This window comes from Hydra vulgaris, chromosome 07 (assembly GCF_038396675.1).
Source record: "Hydra vulgaris chromosome 07, alternate assembly HydraT2T_AEP".
Lineage (NCBI taxonomy): Eukaryota > Metazoa > Cnidaria > Hydrozoa > Anthoathecata > Hydridae > Hydra > Hydra vulgaris.
Window position 1 is genome coordinate 17,840,040 of NC_088926.1, and position 22,952 is coordinate 17,862,991.

The window sequence follows — 22,952 nt, forward strand, 5'->3', positions numbered from 1 at the left end:
AAAATACTATTAAAAAAAATACTATAAAAATAAAATTAAAAAAAAAATTTTTGATTAAAATATATTTTTAGAGTAACTATCAAGACATTTGAAAATAATTTTTTAAAAAAAGTACCTAAAAATCTCCAGCAAGAAAAAAAAGATACTTGAATGAAGTAAAATTATATAAAAATTTCAAAAATAATAAATAATTTCAATAATAAAAAATAATAAATATTTTACAGAAAATTGCATAAAAACTATAGCTTTTATATTATATAAAAGTCAAAAACAACAATAACAAAAAATTTGACAAAAACACATATATTTAATTCAATTTCTGTAGCAAATACTTAGACAGTACCAAATACTTATACTTCTACAAAATGATATCTGATTTCATTAACTTTATCTATCATCTATTTCTCAAAATGGTTTTTTTGTTTTGAAAATAAACCGAGTACAATTTAATACTTTTCATCTCCAAGAAAAATAGTTAAAGACAAAAGTCGGTCGTAAGTTTATCAGTTATATTATTGAAATAAACTGACTCTTCTTCGACTGATAATGAGAAATTAATTTTTTTATTCTCTTCAGTCATATTGTCTTTTTCTACAGCATCATTCTCTCTTCTTTTTTTTTCTACACTAGAAGCATCATTCTCTTTACAATTTTCTACATTAGAAACATCATTCTCTTTACAATTTTCTACATTAGAAGCATCATTCTCTTTACAATATTCTACATTAGAAGCATCATTCACTTTACAATTTTCTGCACTAGAAGCATCATTCTCTTTACAAACTTCTTCGGTTATAAAACTATTTATCTTAGGTTTTATTATAGAAACTTTATTTTTGCTTTTTTCAAAATATTTTTCATACCAAAACATTACTGTAGAACAAAATAAAAAAGCAAGTAAACAATACCATAAAAAATTTCTGAACGAAATTCCAGAGTTTTGATTAGTAATACAAAGATGATACTCCTAAAAAAAATTTTGCAAATAGTAAAGATTATAGACTTGATTGAAGTAAAATTTGCTATTGTAAATAACATGCAATTAATACAAGTAACACAATGGAAATATCTAACCTATAAAATTATAATAAACAATTAGTATAATAAAGACAACTAATATAAATTATGAGTAATATAAACAATTTAGAATAAATAGAAATAGAAAATACAAAAAAAATAAATTATATAATCGAATATAGTAAATAAATAGTAATTAAAAACAGATATTATATTTCATTAAAATAAATTCTAATATTTTATTTTACAATTATATAATTATGCAGATCTGATTTTGAGCATCAAAGAACTTTTGACATATGTTGACAGCACCCCTTATATAATAACCATGCTCCCAGTCAAGTCTTACATATAACAAGCCTCAAAATTCTCAGGAGACATGTGTGGTTGCACACCATATAACCACACATACAATTTTTTTTGACAACTTGGCCACAGTTTTTTGCACATATTGATAATTTTTTTTTTTTTAAATGCGTTGAAAAAATCAAACTTAATTAAAAAGAAAATTTTAAATAAACAAACCATAAAAACAAACAGTTAAAAAATGATAAAATAAATAAGGAATAAACTTTTAAATAAAAGTATGATCATTCACTCTCTTGCGCAGAGTTTTTTATTCAACATATAGCTCTAATGAATTTTTATTTTTTTATATATCAAAATTATACACCATTTGCTATAGTTTGTACTTTCAAGAAATGTACTATAGTTTTCAAGTGCATGATATTAATTTTTAGTTTAACCATTTAAATGAGTTATTTGCAGTACTCTTCGTTTGGTCTTCCCAAATGTGAAACATTGTAATAAAGTGCATGCGCATAGATGCGTATTAGTTACATAAAATGAATTCATGTTTTCAAAATGAGTATATATGTATTTAAATCCTTTTTTATTTTCTGTTGTTTAATTATTTAATGTTTTAACAATTCATATTGGTCAAGCAACATATATTGCTCATATACGATGGAATAAATTAGGTCTTGAAATACATATAAAAATTTCTTTTTTTTATTTAGTATTAAAATGTCAACTATGTTTCAATTTTTATTTTTAATTATAAAGAGATTTAGTTTTTATTGCAGATTTATTTAAATTAACAGTTGTATATAGACAACTATTGAGAGGAATGTAAACTTGTATAATACTACCGTAATTTTTGTTATGAATAAATTAGCAATAATGCCTTATATCTACTAAAAAAAAGAAAAAAAACAATATTGGTAAAATTGTTGTTTGCTATGGTTTAAATGTAATGTTAAAAATTCACTATGATGATATAGTTATATATTGTCAAACATATAAGTTTTTTATATTGACAATGAAAAATTACTTTTGTAGCAAATATACACAAGATAATTCCTTTTCATTAGCTATTATGCTCACAGATCTACAAGAGATTAAATAAAGCATGCCACAATAGAACAAGCTACAATAGAGCGTAGCTCTGATACAGACTCAAGAGGTGGTAACATAGACTTTGAGAGTTTGGATACTTAAGTACCTCTCCATAAACTCATTTGTTACCTTAACTAATATTATAATGTATGCAGATACCACTTCCCCAACCTTTCCACAATACTATTTATCTTACTTATTTAAAAACTTTGGCATATATATAATTCTAGCATATATAAAATTGCCGAATGGTCACACACGAGTAGTGAACACCTAAGGGAAGAAATGAAGTTCATTAGAATAAAAGAGAATTATTTTTCGAACAAAGCATATTTTGACAGTTGTCAAGACAAAAAATAAAGATTAATAGAGAAATACAAAAACTATAAATAAGACAGACAATGCACCTAAACAGTACTACTAATAATAATAAATAATAAATTGTTTTATAAACACTAATATTAACTAAGATATACAAAAAATATGTCACCAAATAAAAAATAAATAAAACAAAAACTTGACTACAAAAACAAAAAGTATACATCCAGCAATGAAAGGCTTCAGAATGGAAGAAAAACATTATTGCCGATGTGTAAACATTAATGCCAATGTGTAAACATAATTTGTGTAGTGATTAAGTAATAAACATCTCCTCAGAGTCGCGTCTATTATTACTGGCGTTTTGATAAGGATCAGCACTTATAACTAGTTTTTCCCATCAGACAAACGTCATCGCCACTTATGCTTTACCCCGCGACATACGCCTATTCCATACTGCAGTAAAAAAGGATTCACTACAAATAGCCAAAACCCAACCACACCCAAATTTGTAAAACACTAATATTTTTTTGATGATATGATATAAAAAGTGTCGATCAACGGCACAATATAAATAAAAATAATTAAATTAATCACTTACCATACCACCGGTAGAAAAAACTAAGCACAATAAATTAAAATTCAAATAAAAACGCCAGAAACAAAACTAAAACAACTAAAGTGTGTAAACAGAAAATACTAATAAATTATCCCCAAAGACCATTTAAACCATATAGGTACTTCCAGCACAAATAAATCAAAAACAATCAAATGACAATATGTGTATATATATATACACATACATATAATTATATATGATATATACATATAATTATGTATACAATACATATATAATTATACATATATACGCATATAATTATATATATAATATATACATATAATTATATATATATTATATAATTATATATAAATATATATATATAATTATATATATTATGTATATGTATATATATATATGTATGCATATATATATATATATATATATATATATATATATATATATGTATTATGTGTGTATATATATACATACATATATATATTATGTGTATGTATATATATATATATATATATATATACATACATATATGTATTATGTGTATATATATATACATACATATATATATATATATATATATATATATATATATATATATATATATATATATTATATATATATATAAACACTTATCCAATTTTCTTCGTCAGCCATAATTAGATAAGTGTTTTTACTAATTTTTACTGCTCTGTCATTTAAGAACATCGAGCACTCTAATTGTACATTACACTAGGGCAAATTCTACGCTCATGTGAGTTATTTTGATAAAATAAATAAATTCAAACAAAAACAAAGTAATCATTTGGTTTTTGTTTGGCCATATGTTTAAAAAATTTTAAATTTTGTTATTTTTTTGTTTTAAATTTCAAATTAATGTCATGCCTCATACTTTTTATATAAATAGTAGCTAAACTATATTTTGATAAAAGCGTAAAATTGTCCCCGTAAGTAACGATAACTAATTTGATTTAAGATATATAATTGAGCATTGTTAATATTGTTGTTATATTAATATTTCTTCTTATTGTTTTAGTCAATAAAATGTTAAAAAGCAATAATTCAGTTATTGTCATTTATCCTTTGAGTCCACAACAATTTTATTAACTTGTTAATCATTGTGTAACAAAAAACAAATGGACAAAGCACATGACATGACACTAGAGGTTATGTTTTACAAAGCTAGAACTTACGTATCTTCTCAAAAGTATTCTGAAGATTATCTATCCTCGGTTTACCAAAAACCTACTTTTACAGCACCTGTTTCTAATGACAATACAGAAATTCTCACCACATTTGCTGCTATTCCTAACAGTAACAACTCCTCAAAAAAAAAAGTTTGCTTCTTTGGTGGAAACACTGTGCATCCTAGATATAAATGTCCAGCTTGTTGTGTTCTATTAATGAGAATGAGCCATTAGAAACCCATGCATCTGATACAGCTATTGCAGGACTTCTTAATCAAAATGGCAGACCAGTTGCTTTTTTTTGCAATTGTTATATCGATCTGAGGTAAAATATCCCCCTATAGAAAAAGAAGCATGTGCTGTTACAGAATCTGCTCGCATTAGTGCTATCTACTAACTGGGAAGCGTTTCAAGCTTTCAACTGATCAACAATCTGTATTGTTTATGTTTAATAAGAATAATGCGAGTAAAATCAAGAATGATAAAATATATCAACAGCGTCTTGAGCTTTTTTGTTACAACTTTGACATGTTTACCGAAAAGGAATACAATATTGCACCTGATACTTTTAGCTGTATGTACTCTTCAGCAATGAGCTTGTTTACTCTATTGTCTTTACACAATTCGTTATGCCACCCTGGTGTTACCAGAATGATTGCTTCTCGCAAACTACCATTCTCAGTAAATGTTTTGAAATCTGTTATTAGCAACTGTAGAATCTACTGCACATCTGTTACAAGATCCAGATAAGACTGCACACCAGTTTCAAACTTAAGTCTTACCTACAGTTAACTTGGAAACAGTGAATCTAAGCTCATCAAAACAATCTACTGTACACCTGTTACAAGAACCAGATGAGGCTGCACACCAGTTACAAAAACCAGATGAGACTGTCATTCGATCTTCCTACAATATCCAGTGAGTCTCATCTTGCCATGTCCAATAAGGTTAAAAATAATATTTACCATAAAAGACGATCAACTTGAAAGTGCATGGCTCCAAATCGGTTCGTTCTTTGAACAATTGATTACTTAAAACTTAAAGTTGTTGGGGAGAATATGATGAAACATCATTGAACATTATTGTTGTTATATTAATATTTCTTATTGTTTTAATTAATAAAAAGTTAAAAATTTATCATTCACTTATTTTTATTTATTCTTCGAGTCCACAACAAGCTAAAACAACCTTTTGAATAATTTTATGCAGAATAATAAACTACTTAATTTAACTTAAGTAGCCAGTTTATGTAGGTTAAATATTTGGCTTGAAATATTCAACTGAAAACAACAGGTTTAATGCAATGCTTATTTGCGTCCCATAAGTAACACAGCATATAATCAACTATAAATCTTAAATTTATAATAATTGAAAAGAATTTCAATATACAGGAAAACAAATAAATGATTTTGACATGATTTATGTATAAACATCTGATCAATATGTAAACATATCTGTTAAAACAAAAAATATATATCTAAAAATATGACTCTACAAAAATCAAAATGTCCCGTAAGTAACTGGAGTTAGCAACAAAATTTATATATATATATATATATATATATATATATATATATATATATATATATATATATATATATATATATATATATATATATACACATATAATGTTATATTGCAGTTTCACTTAGAGATATCATATTGCTGATAAAGCTGTTTCTCTATTGTATAAGATCATAAGCATTTTCTTGCTTAACTGTAGCTTTTTTATGTCGCCTGTAACACACCATCTCCAATTTTAGAGCTTCTACTTTTATTTTTTTCTCATGAAACTCTAAGCTCTGGACGCTACTACATGATTAACTGCGACTTTAAACCACTTTAATCTTCCGTGAGGCACCCGTCAGGTACACTCACTATTCCTAATCTCTATATAAGATCACCACTACTTTTCTTGTTTTCTTAGTTGCACCGCACATCTATCTGACTGTTGCCTTTTCAATTCTTTCCAAATAGAGAACATTATTTGATGAACATCACCTTTATCGCATATGTTTCACTGCTGCATATCATTATACTCTGGTCTCACATAGTGTATATTTTTTCTTTATTCTTTAATAATACACTTCTTGCTGTTAGAAGTGGAGATTATTCAGATAATACTTTCACGTCAACTTTAACTCAGATAACAACTCAGATAACAACTCAGATTTAACTCAGACTTTCTCGTTGTAATTTTATGTTGTAGAAGTGATATTTATATATATATATATATATATATATATATATATATATATATATATATATATATATATATATATATATATATATATATATATATATATATATATATATATATATATATATATATAGAAGTGCTCAATGTTCTAAATAGAACAGAGCAATAAATTAGTAGAAATTATAGATAGTAGATAGATAGTAGTATTCAATATACATATATATCAAATGTATAAATATTAAAAATGCTTAAGATATATATAGTGCTACTATTATTATATCCATATCTATACTAATTAACAGATTTAAAAACAAACACATTTGGAAAACATCAAGTTGAAATGCTTTTTCCGTAATTCGTATAAGTTCTTCCAAGGCAGTTAAAATATTATGGGGAGTATTTGTTTCGCCAACAGGGGCTAATTTATTTCAAAGGGAGTTAATCTATTTTAAAATAGATTAACTCCCCGGATAATGTTTTACGCTGCGGGAGTTAATTTATTATGGGGGTTAATTTATTTTGTGACACTGGCCACATATCTCCAAGATCAGTATCCAGTTCCACAACACTCCAGTGCTTTTTTTCTATCCCACTGACAAGTTTTCCAACTTTTCCAAATGCCGTCACTATCGGTAAAATTCTCTCCCTCTCTCTTTTTTCTTTATACCTGTTGCAGACAAGTTTATGTCGTGCATGCCGCAGTGCTCTTCCAAAACCCTTGTCAATAGATTGAACAGGGCAGCCTTGCATAACTAAAATTTGTGCTAGTTGTTGTAGCTCTTTTACCACTTCCCCAACCTTTCCCCAAATAAAATTAAAAACAATATTGGTAAAATTATTGCTTGCTATGTTTTAAATGTAATGTTAAAAATTGACTATGATTATATAATTAAATATCACCAAACATATAAGTTTTTTATATTAACAATGAAAAATTTATTTTGTAGCAAATATACACAAGATAATTCCTTTTCATTAGCTATTATGCTCACAGATCGACAAGAGATTGAATAAAGCAAGCTACAAGCTTATAGAGCATAGCTCTGATACAGACTCAAGAGGTGGTAACATAGATTTTGACAGTTTGGATACTGAAGTACCTCTCAATCAACTCATTTGTTCACCTTCACTAATATTATAATGTATGCAGATACCACTTCCCCAACCTTTCCACAATACTATTTATCTTACTACTACTTATCATTTAATTTTGGTTGGTCTTAAAATAAGCAATATAATATTCAATGAAACAAATTCACTTTACGAATCATATAAGTGGATTTGTTTGTGACCTAAATATTTTATCTTTAATACAATCGGATAAACAGGGGAATATTAATGTACAAAATGTGAAATGGTTGGAGAAAGAATAATACACAGTAGTTAGAACAATTTTATACCTAAATATGGTATTTAATTCTCAAATGATCCTATTAAGGGAAGGGTTAAGGCATAATCATGGCTAGCCCTAAGTAGGTTAGAATTCCAACTCAGAAAAAAAAAAGATTTTGAAAATACACACATTTCTGAAAGTATGGATTTTGAATTTGTTTAGAAATAAATTTGCCTTTTAACAAAAAAATTATTGAAAAGTCTTCACAATTCATTTATATTTTTGTAGTTCCACTAGGATTGCAGTTTTATTATTTCTAATAACGCTTTCAAAAAAACTCTAATGATCATCAAAAATTATTATAAAATATATACAGTATCTTTTGAGCATAAAATAAAAAATGACTTCAACAACTGAAAAAAGAAAATGTAATAAAGTGGATATTTTTGTTCGATACTGAAAGTTTATATAACAATTTGCTTGAAAAAGTTTGTTAAGTTTATTATAGATGCATAATAGAATACTTGGTGTTTACATAATAGTATGCTTGGTGTTTACATAATAGTATGCTTGGTGTTAACATAGTATGCTTGATGTTTGCAGCTGTCTAATGATTAAACCATTTTATTTAACAAGGTTTGAATATTTTATTATTTATTGTATTAATATTATGTCTATAATTAAATTAAAATTACCTTATATTAATTATATAACTACCTCCATTTTTAATTTTAATTGCAGTTCTCTTGACAGAACAGTTTCTTATAAATGCATACATTCTCCATAAACTGGCTTCAAACCAGTAGACATTGACCAATCTATAGCAACAAGAATGAATTAAGCCACATGTTTGAGGTGATCCTGTACTCAGAGTCACTGCCTTATAAAGTTTCCTATTTGTGCTTCTCCAATATTCTGAAGTTGAAAAGCATTTAAAGAATATGGTAAGTTTCCATTGGTTTCTGATTATGTTATATAGCTATAATGTGTTGCCATTGACAATGAAATGTAATATGAATGGTATAATATATTTATGTTTTAATCTAATTTTTTTTTAAGTTGTCATGGATAAAGTTTGAAGGAGCATTGTGACCATATTTCATGGATGCTTAGCCAAATGTTAGCACATGTAACATTCAGCAAGATATCAACAGGCGTGGAACTTGTAGCAAACAAGTTTTTTTAACGAATTTGAAAATTTTCTTAAAACTATGTGTATTTAAGATTTACTGCAAAATACTTTGTATAAATATGAGTCTGACTCACTGTGTTTCAGTGATGTAATTTTTCCAGTAAAATTTGATTCAAAATTTACCGGTAAAATTTACAGGTAAATTTTAATTAGAAGAGAGTAAGTTTTCCTAAAAGAAATTTTTAAAGAATAATAAAAATAAGTAAAAAAAAATTTCATAATTTACCAGGTGGTAAATTTTCAACATTTACTGGTATATTTATAGGATAATTTCCCAGTAAATTTTACCTTCGCAACACCACTGTGTTTCAAAGACTTGACCTGCAGAGTTTGATTTAAAGAAAATAAAGTAACAAAATTTGTTAATGTATTTATTACTGTAGCTATTTTTTATATATACAGTGGCAACAAAATAAATAGCACAGATTGATGTTCAACATGTAATGATATATTTTCCAGAGATCTGAGTTTTTGAGATCTAAACTTTTTCAGCCTAATAAAATATTAATTTTAGAAGATAACATTACTGAGTAAGAAAAAGAAAGTAACTTAGTTAAAAAAAAGTACAATCATATAAATGATTTAGAAGTACAGAATAAGGGGGCAATTTAAATAGCACACCCTGTACAAAATTATCATTTCATTTTTTTGCTACCAAAATCATGGAGATTCTTTGCATAAATAGTTTAGAAAACTTTATTAGAGGCAAATTAATATTTAGTGGGGTATCCTTTTGAGTCAATAACTGCTTGACAACAACAGCCCATTAAGAAGATCAATTTTTGGCATCGTTCAGGTGTAATGGCGTCCCGAGCAGCCTTTACTTTGATCAAAAGTTGGTCTAAATTTGTTGCAGTTGACCGGTTTATGTTTCTATCAACTTCCCCCCGCGAATTTTCTATGGGATTTAGGTATGGTGACTGTGCGGGCCACTCTAATACAGCAATCTTCTTAGCATTAAACCACATTTTAACACTTTTGGCGGTGTGCTTAGGGTCGTTGTCTTGTTAGAATTTCCAAACCAAAGGGAGATTTTCCTCGGCATATGGCAACATGACGTTTTCTAGTATTTCTTTGTACATGTGTTGATCAATTGTCCCTTGAATTCTCTGCAACCGGCCCACACCACACCATGAAAAACTGCCCCAAATTATCACATTGCCACCACCATGCTTTATGGTCTTATACTAGTATACCGAGCGCTGAGTTCTTGGTTTTGAGGATGACAAACATATTGTTTTCCGTCGGATCCAAAAGGATTAAACTCGACTCAAAAGTCCAAAGCACATTTTGCCAAAAACTTAAATTCTTGTGTACGTGCTGTTTTGCTAACTTCAAACAGCTGACGAGATTACGTTTTGAGACCAATAGTTTATTTCGGGCAACCTTTCCAAATAGCTTATTTTCGCGTAAGCAACTTTTAACAATGCTGACAGGCAGATTGTGTTTTTAATTTGAGCAATTTGTTCTTTAATTTTGGTACACCAACAAAAAGATTCAGCTTAGCGATACGGACAATGGCTGCAACTTCTCTGAGGGTTGTCTATCGCTCGCTAGACTTGCATTTTTTGTTGCTTAATGAACCAGTATCGTTAAATAAATTAATAGCATTGATAACTTTCTTACGAGAACAACCCAGTTTTCGAGCTATTTAAGAAATGTTCAATCCTAGATCTTGAAATGCCTGTATTTGTCCTTGAAAGACATCTGTCCTATGTTTACCTTGTGTCATAGTTGATAGATACTATAATTTTTTTTTTGTTGCTAAATGAGTTACAAGAATATCCTTTAAATACTGAATAGAATTATCTTTTGATATAATAAAAGAATTTAAGTTTTTTTAAATAAAAAGTAAATGTGTGCTATATAAAATGACCGCTAAAAGGTAAACATGACCACTTAAATGCTCAAAACAAGCAATTTTAACAGCTATAAATGTCAAATGAGTATTTCCATTCAAAAAGGTTTTTGATGCTATAAAAATAGCAGCAATTGCTATAAACACAAAAAAGTTGGCATCAAAAAGTAAAACAAACTGGTCATGAAAGTGTGCTATTTATGTTGCGCCACTGTATATATATATATATATATATATATATATATATATATATATATATATATATATCAGGCCTTGTTACGAGATTTCGCTGCGTAGCAAAAACGCGTAACGCATTTTTAAGTAACTCAACTCAGCAAATATATTTTGCATCGTTAGAAGTTATATTGCGTCACTAGCATCTTTACAAGTACCGCATTGTAATTAAAGTTATTTTATTAACGCGTTAAAAATCATACAAAAAGTTTTTTTTTTCTCACTATAACAAAAGTTACAAATAAAATCAAAGTTCTTATTAAAAAAATCATTTTTATTATTTTTTTCAAATATAAACTAAATTTTATTTTGAAAAAAATATTTTTTTCATGAAACGTAAAATATTTGTTTATTTTCTTATGATTTTAAATTTTGTTTTTGGTTATTTTATCAATTGTTAATAAATTCTTTCTTATTTAATTTGTGAACTCTTTTTAATAATGTTTTTAAACAATAGATTTTTTGTTATTTATCAGTTACCGATAACATATTCGTGATCATAATTTATTTTCATAAATTAAATGAACGTCATTAAAACTTTACGTTATTGAATTAACAATAAACAAAATATGTTATTAATAAAATTTTTACATCAAAATAAATCATGTATTTTTTAAACTATTATGACTAAAAATAATTTTTATATTTAAAAGGAATTTATATATTTAATTCCTTAAGATAAAACTTAAACACTTTATTTTTTTTAACTAATTTTTAATAATAAAAAAAAAAAATGAAACAAACTGTTTCTTTAACAAAAAAATCTATTAGTTTACAATTGTGGTTAAATGCTTTTACTTACGACTTTATTTCTTCTAAATAAACGTCGAGTTAACGACAATCAAAAGATAATTTAAATATTCTAAAAGATATAAGTTTTTGCGTAGCGCAAAACTGCTGAGCGCGTAGGCAAATCGCCTTTTCGCAAGCAAAATGCGAGCTGCGTAACGCTTCTTAACAAGGCCTGATATATATATATATATATATATATATATATATATATATATATATATATATATAAATATATACATATATATATATACACACATATATATATACACACACACACACATATATATATATATATATATATATATATATATATATATATATATATATATATATATATATATATATATATATATATATATGAATATATATATATTAAACCTTGACCACATATATAATTATTTTTTCAAAAGTTTGACCACAGCTCTTTAGACATAATAAAATGCGTTGAAATAAAAAGAAAAAAAGTTATAAACAAGCTTTGCATCATCATGGGTGGACATAGTAAGTGGTGCACCACAAGGTTCTGTGCTTGGTTCAAATTTATTTTTAATATATAGTAACTGCAAAAAGTAATGCAACAAGTTGCATATTTCATCTTTTTTTAGTAAAAAATGTGCCCTAAATAGAGCCATTAAAATTTATAGGTTTTGTTCGTATTTAGTCATGTTCCTGTGAGCTTTACTTTTTTTAGACAATTTTGCATAGATAAAGCAAGCCTATTGCATATTTCTTCACTACTTTTTGTGCACCAGGTCAATTTGAGAGAATCAATTCATTTCTTCACCAATCTTGTATCGTAACGTTGTACCTTGTCCTCTATTACTTTCCAAGGGTTTTTAATTGGGTTGAGATCAAGGCTATTGGTCATTCTAGAACATTTATATTAAGTCAATCTTTGATTTTTTTAGAAATGTGGTAAGGAGCTGAGTCATGTTGGAAAATTTTTGCTCCATGAAACTGCACAAAATGCAAATGGTCATCAAGAATTTAAATATAACAATCTCCATTCATTGTTACATTTAGAGACTAGAAGTAAGGTCCCCCATGTCCAAATGCAAAAAAAACACCCCAAGCCATGACATCAGGGGAGTGTTTCATAGTTTTTTGAGTGTAGGCTGGGTCGCAGCAGTTGCTGCATATGGGCTCTTTTGATATCTTAAAAATTTTCCAAATTTTGACTCATTGCTAAACTTTACTTTTTTCCAAATGGCAAAATGGCAATGCACATAACATTTAGCAAAATCAAGTGATTTCTTCCTCATGGGGGCTGTGGTAAGAAGTTTCTGGCACAACAACACAAGGCAATCAAATTTTTCCAGCTTATGCTAACTGTCCTATTGGAGACATTTCAAAGCAATTCAGGATTCTCAAACTAAATTGACATGCAGAAATAAATGAATTATTAACTATGTCTGCAAATTTTACAATTTTATCAACACTTCTAGTCGTTTTCATTGGTCTTCCAGACATCTTTTTCCCTAATGGGGGTTCCATGTTCAGGATCTGCCAAATACCATTTCAGCCATCTTGCTACCATCGAATGATGTCCATTAATTTCCTTTTCTATGTCTTTAGTATTTTTTCCCTGCTTATGCAATAGAATGATGGTGATTTCTTCTTTTTTAAGATTACAGAACTTCATACTCCCAAAATTTTCGAAGGTAGACATCTTTCAACAAAAATGAAAAAATAGGCTACTTTGCTGAAAGAAGTGATGCAACCAAAAACGAATGACCAAAGACTCTAATGTACTGAATTGAAACAGTTTAGTATGCATTAACATATATAGGAATCATTGCTCGTTATAATAGAAAACGGTTGGTTTTAATAAAATAAGTGTTACTATTTTAGATTAACTTTTTTTCTTCAGAGATCAAAATTACAAATTTTTTAGCACTTGTAACAATACTTTTTGTGGGTACTGTACATATATGATCTTCCAAGTCAACTTACAAACCAACTGTTGTTGTATGCAGATGATTGTAAAGTAATAGCTGAAGTTAATAATGAAATGGATGCACACACTTAACAAAATGACATTGCTATGTTAGAAAAATAGGTAATAAACTGTATATATATATATATATGTATATATAAATATGTATATATATATCTATATGTATATATATATATATATATATATATATATATATATATATATATATATATATATATATATATATATATATATATATATATGAGGCCTGGAATTAACAGATTTCAAAATAGCTTATGTTCTTGTTATAATTTACAGGATAAGTTATAATATAAAGCTTAAGTTGTAGTTCTAGTGTAATGAGCAAAGTACGATTTTTAATACTCTGAAGATATTACCTTTAGTAATTGTTTTTACTTAACATGATACTTGAATAAATTGATAATTTTTGATTTTCAACCGACAAATTTGGATTATTATATTTACACCTAATTAAAACACATACTACAAATTTTCCAGACGGTGGAAAATTAATTACCCAGGATGTTAAAATCCTATCTATGACATACAAAAGTGCTGGAAAATTTCTTGGGGTAATGATTGACCTAGCTGCTAAGATTGTTCTTCTGATTGAGGAATGGAAGCTTTGGCTAACCAAGCTAAGGGAGTATTAGCTCAAACCTGATCAAAAAGTGAAAGTGCTAAAATAGGTAGTTTGTGCCCAAGCAAACTATGTTCAAAAAAAAACTTTTATAGTTTAAGAAAACCACATTTAAAATAACAGATACATAACATTTAAAATAACAGATACATAACATTTAAAATAACAGATACATAACATTTAAAATAACAGATACATAACATTTAAAATAACAGATACATAACATTTAAAATAACAGATACATAACATTTAAAATAACAGATACATAACATTTAAAATAACAGATACATAACATTTAAAATAACAGATACATAACATTTAAAATAACAGATACATAACATTTAAAATAACAGATAATCAGTTAAAATTGTTTCATCTCAAATTGGCTGAAAATGAAAATCTATAAAATAGGTCGAAAATAAAAACAAAAATTAAATCGTCCCAAAACAAAAACGTCATAAACCAGTTGAAAAGAAAAAAAAACATAATCGATTGAAAACAATTTAGGTCTCAGTAGGTTATCAGAAAATTAGTTCCATTTTTTAGTAGATGTTCTTTTTGTAGAACATCTTAGTAGGTCAAGATTTTAATGTAATGTAAGTGTTAATGTAAAAGAATTTCGTGGCGCTGTTTTATTGCTGTTTTATTTTCTTTATAAACTTAATAGAATAAAACGCATTAAGTATAAAACAAAGTAAATAGAATTGCTCTAATTAATAAATGAAAAACATTATCATCATAAAACTTTAAACTTCATTTTTGCACAAAAATATGCCTTAAGATCAAGCAAAAAAACATTAGATACCACTTTTTTTATAATTTATTGTTCCTTAATCTAGGGTACTATTAAAAATTTAAGTATAATTAAGCTTTTCATTCAAGTTTTTAGGTTGATGTTTTCATTCAATTTTTTCATTCAAATTGTTTTGCAATAAAACGTGAAACAAAAAAATTTGGTTTAATAAATTGAATAATTTTCTTTAAGTTTAAGAATACGCTTAAATATTTTTTAGAAAAAAATTAAATATTTTTTAAAAAATAAATAAATATTTTTTAGAAAAAAATTAAATATTTTTTAGAAAAAAATTTCTTCGAACAGAAGTAAAATAATTGATTAATTTTAATTTAAATTTTTTATAATTAAACTTTTATTTTAAATTTAGCAATAATCACTGATTTAATTTAATTTAAAATTAAATCTTTATAATTTAATTTTTATTTTAAATTTAGCAATAGTCGCTGGTTTAATCTGATATTGTTACTGTAGCTAGATATACATTTAACTTTCAGCAACAATTCTTGCTATGCTGGATATTACAGGCGCCGCTGAACTATATTTAAAATTATTGAGCATTAAAATTCGTTTAAATTTTCCAATTTTTTTTCAATTTTAAATTTTATTCAAATAGATTCCTTTTTAAGTAAAATTCCTAAAAGTAACTTGTGTATTTATAGAAAATCTTTGATATTGTTTTAAATAAAATATAAAAAAATGGTATAACATTTTTTATATTCTATTCGAGATTTTGTTAAATTATTTTTAGTTAAAAGTTTATATAATGTGTTAACAACATATAAGATATAAGTAGTAACAATTATGTCTAAATTTTGTGAGTCTTTGTGTATATTAAGTAAATTTAATAGCTAAGTAACTGTAACATACTGTAGTAACTTAACTGGTTGTTTTAATTTTGTCTAAAGGTAAATTTACTGTGATATACTTTATCCATTCAGTAAAGCAAACTAAATATAACTTTAAAATAATTTTGGTTTCCATGAAGAGATTTAAAGTAATTTAAATTCAAAAGTGCTTTATGTTGATAAAAATCTCCCCGGATTCGAACAAATGATCATACTTCTATTCAAAAGGTAAATTTAGCATGATGTACTTAATGACTGAAAACTTTAGTACTTAAAAACAAAAACATTACTTTAAAGAATGGCCAAAAAATCACTAAATTAAAAAAGATATATATATATATATATATATATATATATATATATATATATATATATATATATACATATATATATATATATATAAATCTATCTATCTATCTATCTATCTATATATATATATATATATATATATATATATATATATATATATTTTAAATTTTAAATACCTGAAAAAAGTTTTTTTTTTAATTTTTTATTATTTGATTGACTGCCTACCCAAACCAAACCCTCAGTCGATGGAGCAGCACTCCGTTGCAAGTCAGGATATTTGTCAGTGAATGTTTTTATTTTTTTATAAAATTATTTTATAAAATTTTTATACAACTATTGTATTCTTTTTTTTAGAGTCGTTGTTGATAAAAACATCATTAATAATGATTTAACAACAATTGAATGTTTTGATATGCAATTTATTCACAGACCATATCATTATAAAATTAAAAACAGTCCATATTACAAAGAAATTGGCTATGTACACTAGAACTATAAGAAATTTTGTTAATTTTTTTTCCGTATGTTTATTTGTTATTACATTTATTCATTAATTTGGTTTTATATCTTTTCGCGTTTAAAAAAGTTTTTGCTGTATTAGATGTTTTTTCTCAATACCTAAATAATAGGAAATTAAGAAAATAAATTGTTATTTATTGTGAAAAATATTATTTTATTAACAGATTCTGTTAATGACGGAATAATATAAATAAAAGAATAACATAGTTCCTTTAATAAATGTGTTTACCGCATTTGATGCATGTCTGAAATTGTTTCTTTTTTATTGCCTAATTTCCAATGTTAATACAAGTTACTAGAGATAATGAACATAACGATTACTCTGTTTAAAAATGGTATTTAAAAACTTTAACAAAAGTTTTAAATAGACTTCTAAAAAAATTTTGTTAAGAAAGTTCAGTTAATTGATAATGCACTAGCATGCAAAATTTTGCAGCATTGTTTTTATTTTCTTACCTTGTTAAGAATAAATAAAAATTTTCACAAAAAGTAGCAACTAGTTTTCTTGCTTTTGTATATTGATAAAAACAGTAAAGTTTAGCAAATCATTTGAAAAACAAAATAAAAATTGTCAGTGTTTCTTGCGCAATTTATAAAGTATTTCTTTTATTTACTGATTGAAGAAAGTTGCGAAAAAACTGTATATCAAAAAATACATTTTTATTTTCGTAGCATTCTTATCTACTTTTTTCCTCGACTTGTATCAATTACGGTAGTGGAAAATAACAAACGGTCTAAAAATAAAAAAACAAAAACAGTAAATATTTAGGTATATTATTTTTTTGACAATTTTATTTATTTATTTATACAATTTTGGTCATAAATTTTTTTAGATTTTTTTTTATTTAGATTTTCTACTTTGTATATTCTTTGGTTCTTTTTTTTGAGTATTGCTGATTTATTCTCTAGTTTTTTAAAGCTTTATTTTGCCGCGAATTCTTAAAACGCTTACTATATAAAAACGTGGTCAAGTTGTCTAAATAACTTTAAGTTTGGACGTACAAGGCGTATATATATATATATGTATCAAGCCTTCTTGATCACAAGCGCTATACATATATATACATATGTGTGTATATATATAAATATATATATATATATATATATATATATATATTTATATATATATATATTTATATATATATATATTTGTATATATATATATATATATATATATATATATATATATATTTATATTATATTATATTATATTATATTAGAATAATAATAATAAAGTGGAATTAAATTTGTAACATTATATATATATATATGAGTTTTTACTACTCTATCTAATGAAATGTACTTTGCATTTAATATACATTTCTTTCATATATAGAATAGATTAGGGTAATATGAGCATACTTAAAGATTTCTTTGATGTAAGCAATAAAGTTAATGTTGCTTTGTATTTTTTGAATCAACGTTATATGTTAATAACAGGAATCAGTATAATTAACATAAATTTATGAGCAGTAATTAGCGGCTATCTTCTAATTAAAACACTATTAAATTTTTCGATTGTTAAAATAATATCATCATGCATGAATAAATCTTTGGCTCGAAATTTTGGTGCTAAAATAATGAAATAAATTTATTACCTAGAAATCTCTTTCATTTTTATTTGAAAAACAATGCATTAAGGTGTGACTTCATTATTCATTGAAATTATCTAGTTTTAAGTCCTAAAATTGCAGTAGTTTTAATTGAATTTTGAATAAAAACAAAATATTGCTGAAAACTTTAAACTTTTAACAATAATAAAAATTTTTCTGTAGTTTAAATTTAAAAAATTTGAATTTTTATTGTTCGAAGGTTTGAGTTAATAAAATTGAAATAATGACCAACTAATTTTTTTTTTTTTTAAATATTGTTTATATTTATAATATATATTTTAATAAACTTATATATACATTTCAATATATATATATATATATTTATGCGGTAGTGGTGTCGTGGTAGAGTGCTCGCTTTACAAGCGAGAGATTCCAAGTTCGATTCTTTTACGTCCCTAGTAGTACCGCGCACAACTTGTTTCTCCATGCAGCGGCCTTGTTTGTCAAGGTTCATGTTTCGGAGCTATAGTTGAAAGAGAGTTATAACCACAATTAAGTAGCCTACTCATCTGCAGTGTTCTTCTCGGTTTTGGGGAGGTGAATTAACAAAACAAAACAAAAAAACAAAAAAATAAATATATGCCCGCTGTCTTACTTACGGAAATTAGGTGGAAACATTGGCATATATAGGCATTTTTTCATGAAAAAAACAATATGTCATTAAAAAAAAAGTTATTATACCTCATAAAAATCATTCAATATATCCAAGAGCTCTTTTTCACAATATTCTGAATCTAACAATTTCTTTAATTTTACTTGAGCTGTAAAGTGTTCACTATTAAGGTGACAACAGGGTTTCAATAAACTTGTATAATTTATTAGAAATTGTATGAAGTATGAAGTGTTGAATATACATTTTTCTGGAGCACCACACTTGTTAATATTATCTGAAAAAACCTTTAATGGTTCAATTGAGTGAACTTTCAATTCTCCTTCATCAGATATCTTAAAATAAAAATTAACATAAATATAAACTCAGCGGTAATAAAAATAAACACTTACATTTAAATATTTTAGTCTAAAATGTGACACTCTTTTTAATGTTACATCTTTTATATAAATATTATACCTATATCTATAGATACACATGTATAACACTTGAAAAAGTCCTTTAAAATTTTTTCAAAGGATTTTTCAAGTGTTTTAACTATTTAATTATATTGAAGAAATTAAATTTTTTGAGCTTAAAGAGTTAAGAAAAAAATATAAATACTACAATAATACAGAAGGTCAAAGTCCTTGAGAAATTGTGTATAAAATCACTGGTATATACAACATATGTGGCGAACAAACTACATGAGTATATATAATGCATGTGGTGTACATACATTGTATTATTAGCACAAATAAAATAACATGAATCCCAACCAAGAATTTGATTGGCAAATAAAGTCATTAACTCAATTTTGTTTTTTCTCTGAAGCATTGTAAAGGAAACAGGCTCAAAACGTAAAAGAAAACATGTGCTGTAATTAAACGTATGAAAATAAAACAAAGAAAGTTGCTACAGAAAGAAAAAAATATTCTGAAAATACTGTTATTAATATTAAATATTAATAGCAGTATGTTTTGAAAAATACTGCCATTAAATACTTCCAAATACTTCATTTTCCTTATAAAGTTCACAATCTTTTGAAGCAGTTTTAGGCGTAGTGCTTATATGATCAGGTCTTGCATATTGCCAAACAGTTCAAATCATTATGTTCAAATTGTCAACAATTAAAACTTGTAGCTGTTTTTGTGCTAGCCAAACCTGTCTTACGGGGAAGTAATAATGTTACTATTACATGATTAGAACCATTATGCTTCCTGAGTTAATTTTCCAGAATATTAGCAATTCTGTCATCCAAATCCACAAATATATGCATTCTTTAGTAGGTCTTGCAATCTTTTATTTGCAAAATTTCTGTCACTCTTTTTACTTGCTTATTTAGTTATTGAAAACTGAAAATATAGTATAAAGGATTAATTTGGTTGGAAACACTTCATGATTTTTTTTTTAATGTTTTCATTAGTAATTTACTCTTTTGAGTACACAGGCAAGCATAGATCTTCCAGAGCTGAACAGATCTATGGTTAATGGAGCATGAGTCGCTTATGATTTCCACCAAGTATTGGCTACATTATGACTAAAATAACTTGTTGCATTATTGGATTTACATATTTATAACAACTTTTCTATTTTATAACAAAATATTATATATATACAATTTATATATCACAAAACATTTTATATATATATATATATATATATATATATATATATATATATATATATATATATATATATATATTAATCTCTATTAAAAATTCTTAATAATTACACTAATAACTATAATAATTAAGTCACAATTATTAAAACATAAACTTAGGTAATTACGTGAAACATATCTTTATGCGGAAACTAACACATTCAATACTGATTCATCCAATTCAATTTAGTTTAATAATGATAAAAAAAAAATGATATTGGAAATGTTAAAAAAAAAAAAAATGAAGTTCAATATTTACAATGCATCATGGAAAAATATTTACTTGCATATTAATGCTCTACAAAATTTACTAAATTAAAAATGCAACTTGCAAAACAAATTTTGCTTTTCAAAAACTTTAGAACTTTGTTTCATTTACTTTTTAATATTTATTTACTTCTACTGCTCAATGATAAAATATACAAACAAAAAATTTGTACTGGTTTTAAGATGAAATTATCTACAATTATCAGAAAAAAAACCTGGCTTTAAAGCAGCTCATCCTGGAAAATTTTTAATAGAATACTTTTTAAAATATACTGAGCGATCTAATTAATTAATAGCTATTGCTAACTTAAAATAATTGGCTTTTAAAGAAAATAATTTTTATCTGAAGATTTATTGAAGACAATGGATTTTATAAGAAGACATTAAAAGGTATGATTGTTGCCTAAATGTATAACTCTTAGGACAAATTAAAATGATTGTTCATTGCAAAAGTAAAAACAAAAATAATTTAAAAAAGTAAATCATAAAAATAAATGTTTTCAATAAAAATATTTTATAATAATTATCGGAAGACATTTTGTTTAAACCGAATGGTACAAGTTTAGCTTCAATGATAAAGTTGCAACAACTACAATATTAAAAGTTTTTGTTGTAACAAAAACAATACTATAAGCTTTCCTTGCAATAATAATAACGCTACAAGTTTTTGTTACAACAACAACAATGAAACAAGTTTTCCTTGCAACAACAATAATGCTTCAAGTTTTCATTGCAACAACAATAATGCTACAAGTTAGCGTTGCATAACGCCAAGTTGAAGACATTATATCATAAAGTAGGACTATTTAGATTTAATAAAAGATTTAATAAAACATTTTTAATTGTTCATTGTTACATTGCTATTATAAATTATTAAATATATTTTGAATTTATATTTCTTCTCCGACTATTATGTTTAATAATTAACTATTATGTTAAAACTTCTGTAAATTACTTAAGTAAATAAACAGTAAAAATGATAATAATCAGTTTTAAATAATAAAATTAATAAAAGTAATATTTTAAAACTTAACCACAGTCTAATAATTGTGTTAAAAAAACCTAAATAGACTTAGAAAATAAACTTCTTTTTTTTAAATATTTTATTGTGATGTTAGTAAATCTTTATTGGTTTTTGATCACTTAAACAAAACATTTTTCAAAATAAACTTTAATCATTTTTCACTGTTTCTTTTATTTTTTATACAATTTGACTGACATAAATAAAAACAGAATTGCAATAAGCAAATTATTAAAATTTATTTAACAAAAAATATTTTTAGCTCTGTTAATTTTTGTAAATACATGTACTAATTACAAATGTATAACATACCTGTAAAGCTTAGCATTTTCAAACAAGGCTTAAAAATTTTTTTTTTTAATTTTTATTTTAATTTTTAATTTAATTTTTGACCTGTTGGACTCTTAAACTAGTTGGGATTCTTGTCTTATACACGGTGCCATCAGATTGTCTACACGGCTGTTTCACTATTGAGTGAAATATAAAAGCAACCTTGATGTCGTCGCTTTTATCAACAAAAAAAAGTTTTCATATAAAAAGTAATATAAAAACTTACAAAGTTCAAAAGAATCAAAGAAGTATCTTTTTTTTCTTTAAATATTTTTATCTTCAAATAAAATAAATATAAAA

At 25.5% G+C, this 22,952-nt stretch overlaps 1 protein-coding gene across 1 annotated transcript in view; it reads right to left on the minus strand.

Moving 5' to 3' along the window:
- Positions 1-316: 316 nt before the first annotated feature.
- Positions 317-22,952, minus strand: part of LOC136082326 (uncharacterized) — a 35,717-nt gene continuing 13,081 nt past the window's right edge. The window contains exons 3-4 of the mRNA XM_065801245.1: positions 19,464-19,727; positions 317-967 (exon numbers count right to left, since the gene is read on the minus strand). Of these exons, the coding sequence (XP_065657317.1) occupies positions 476-967; positions 19,464-19,727 (756 nt within the window). The 3' untranslated portion in view covers positions 317-475. The remainder of the gene's footprint in view (positions 968-19,463; positions 19,728-22,952) is intronic.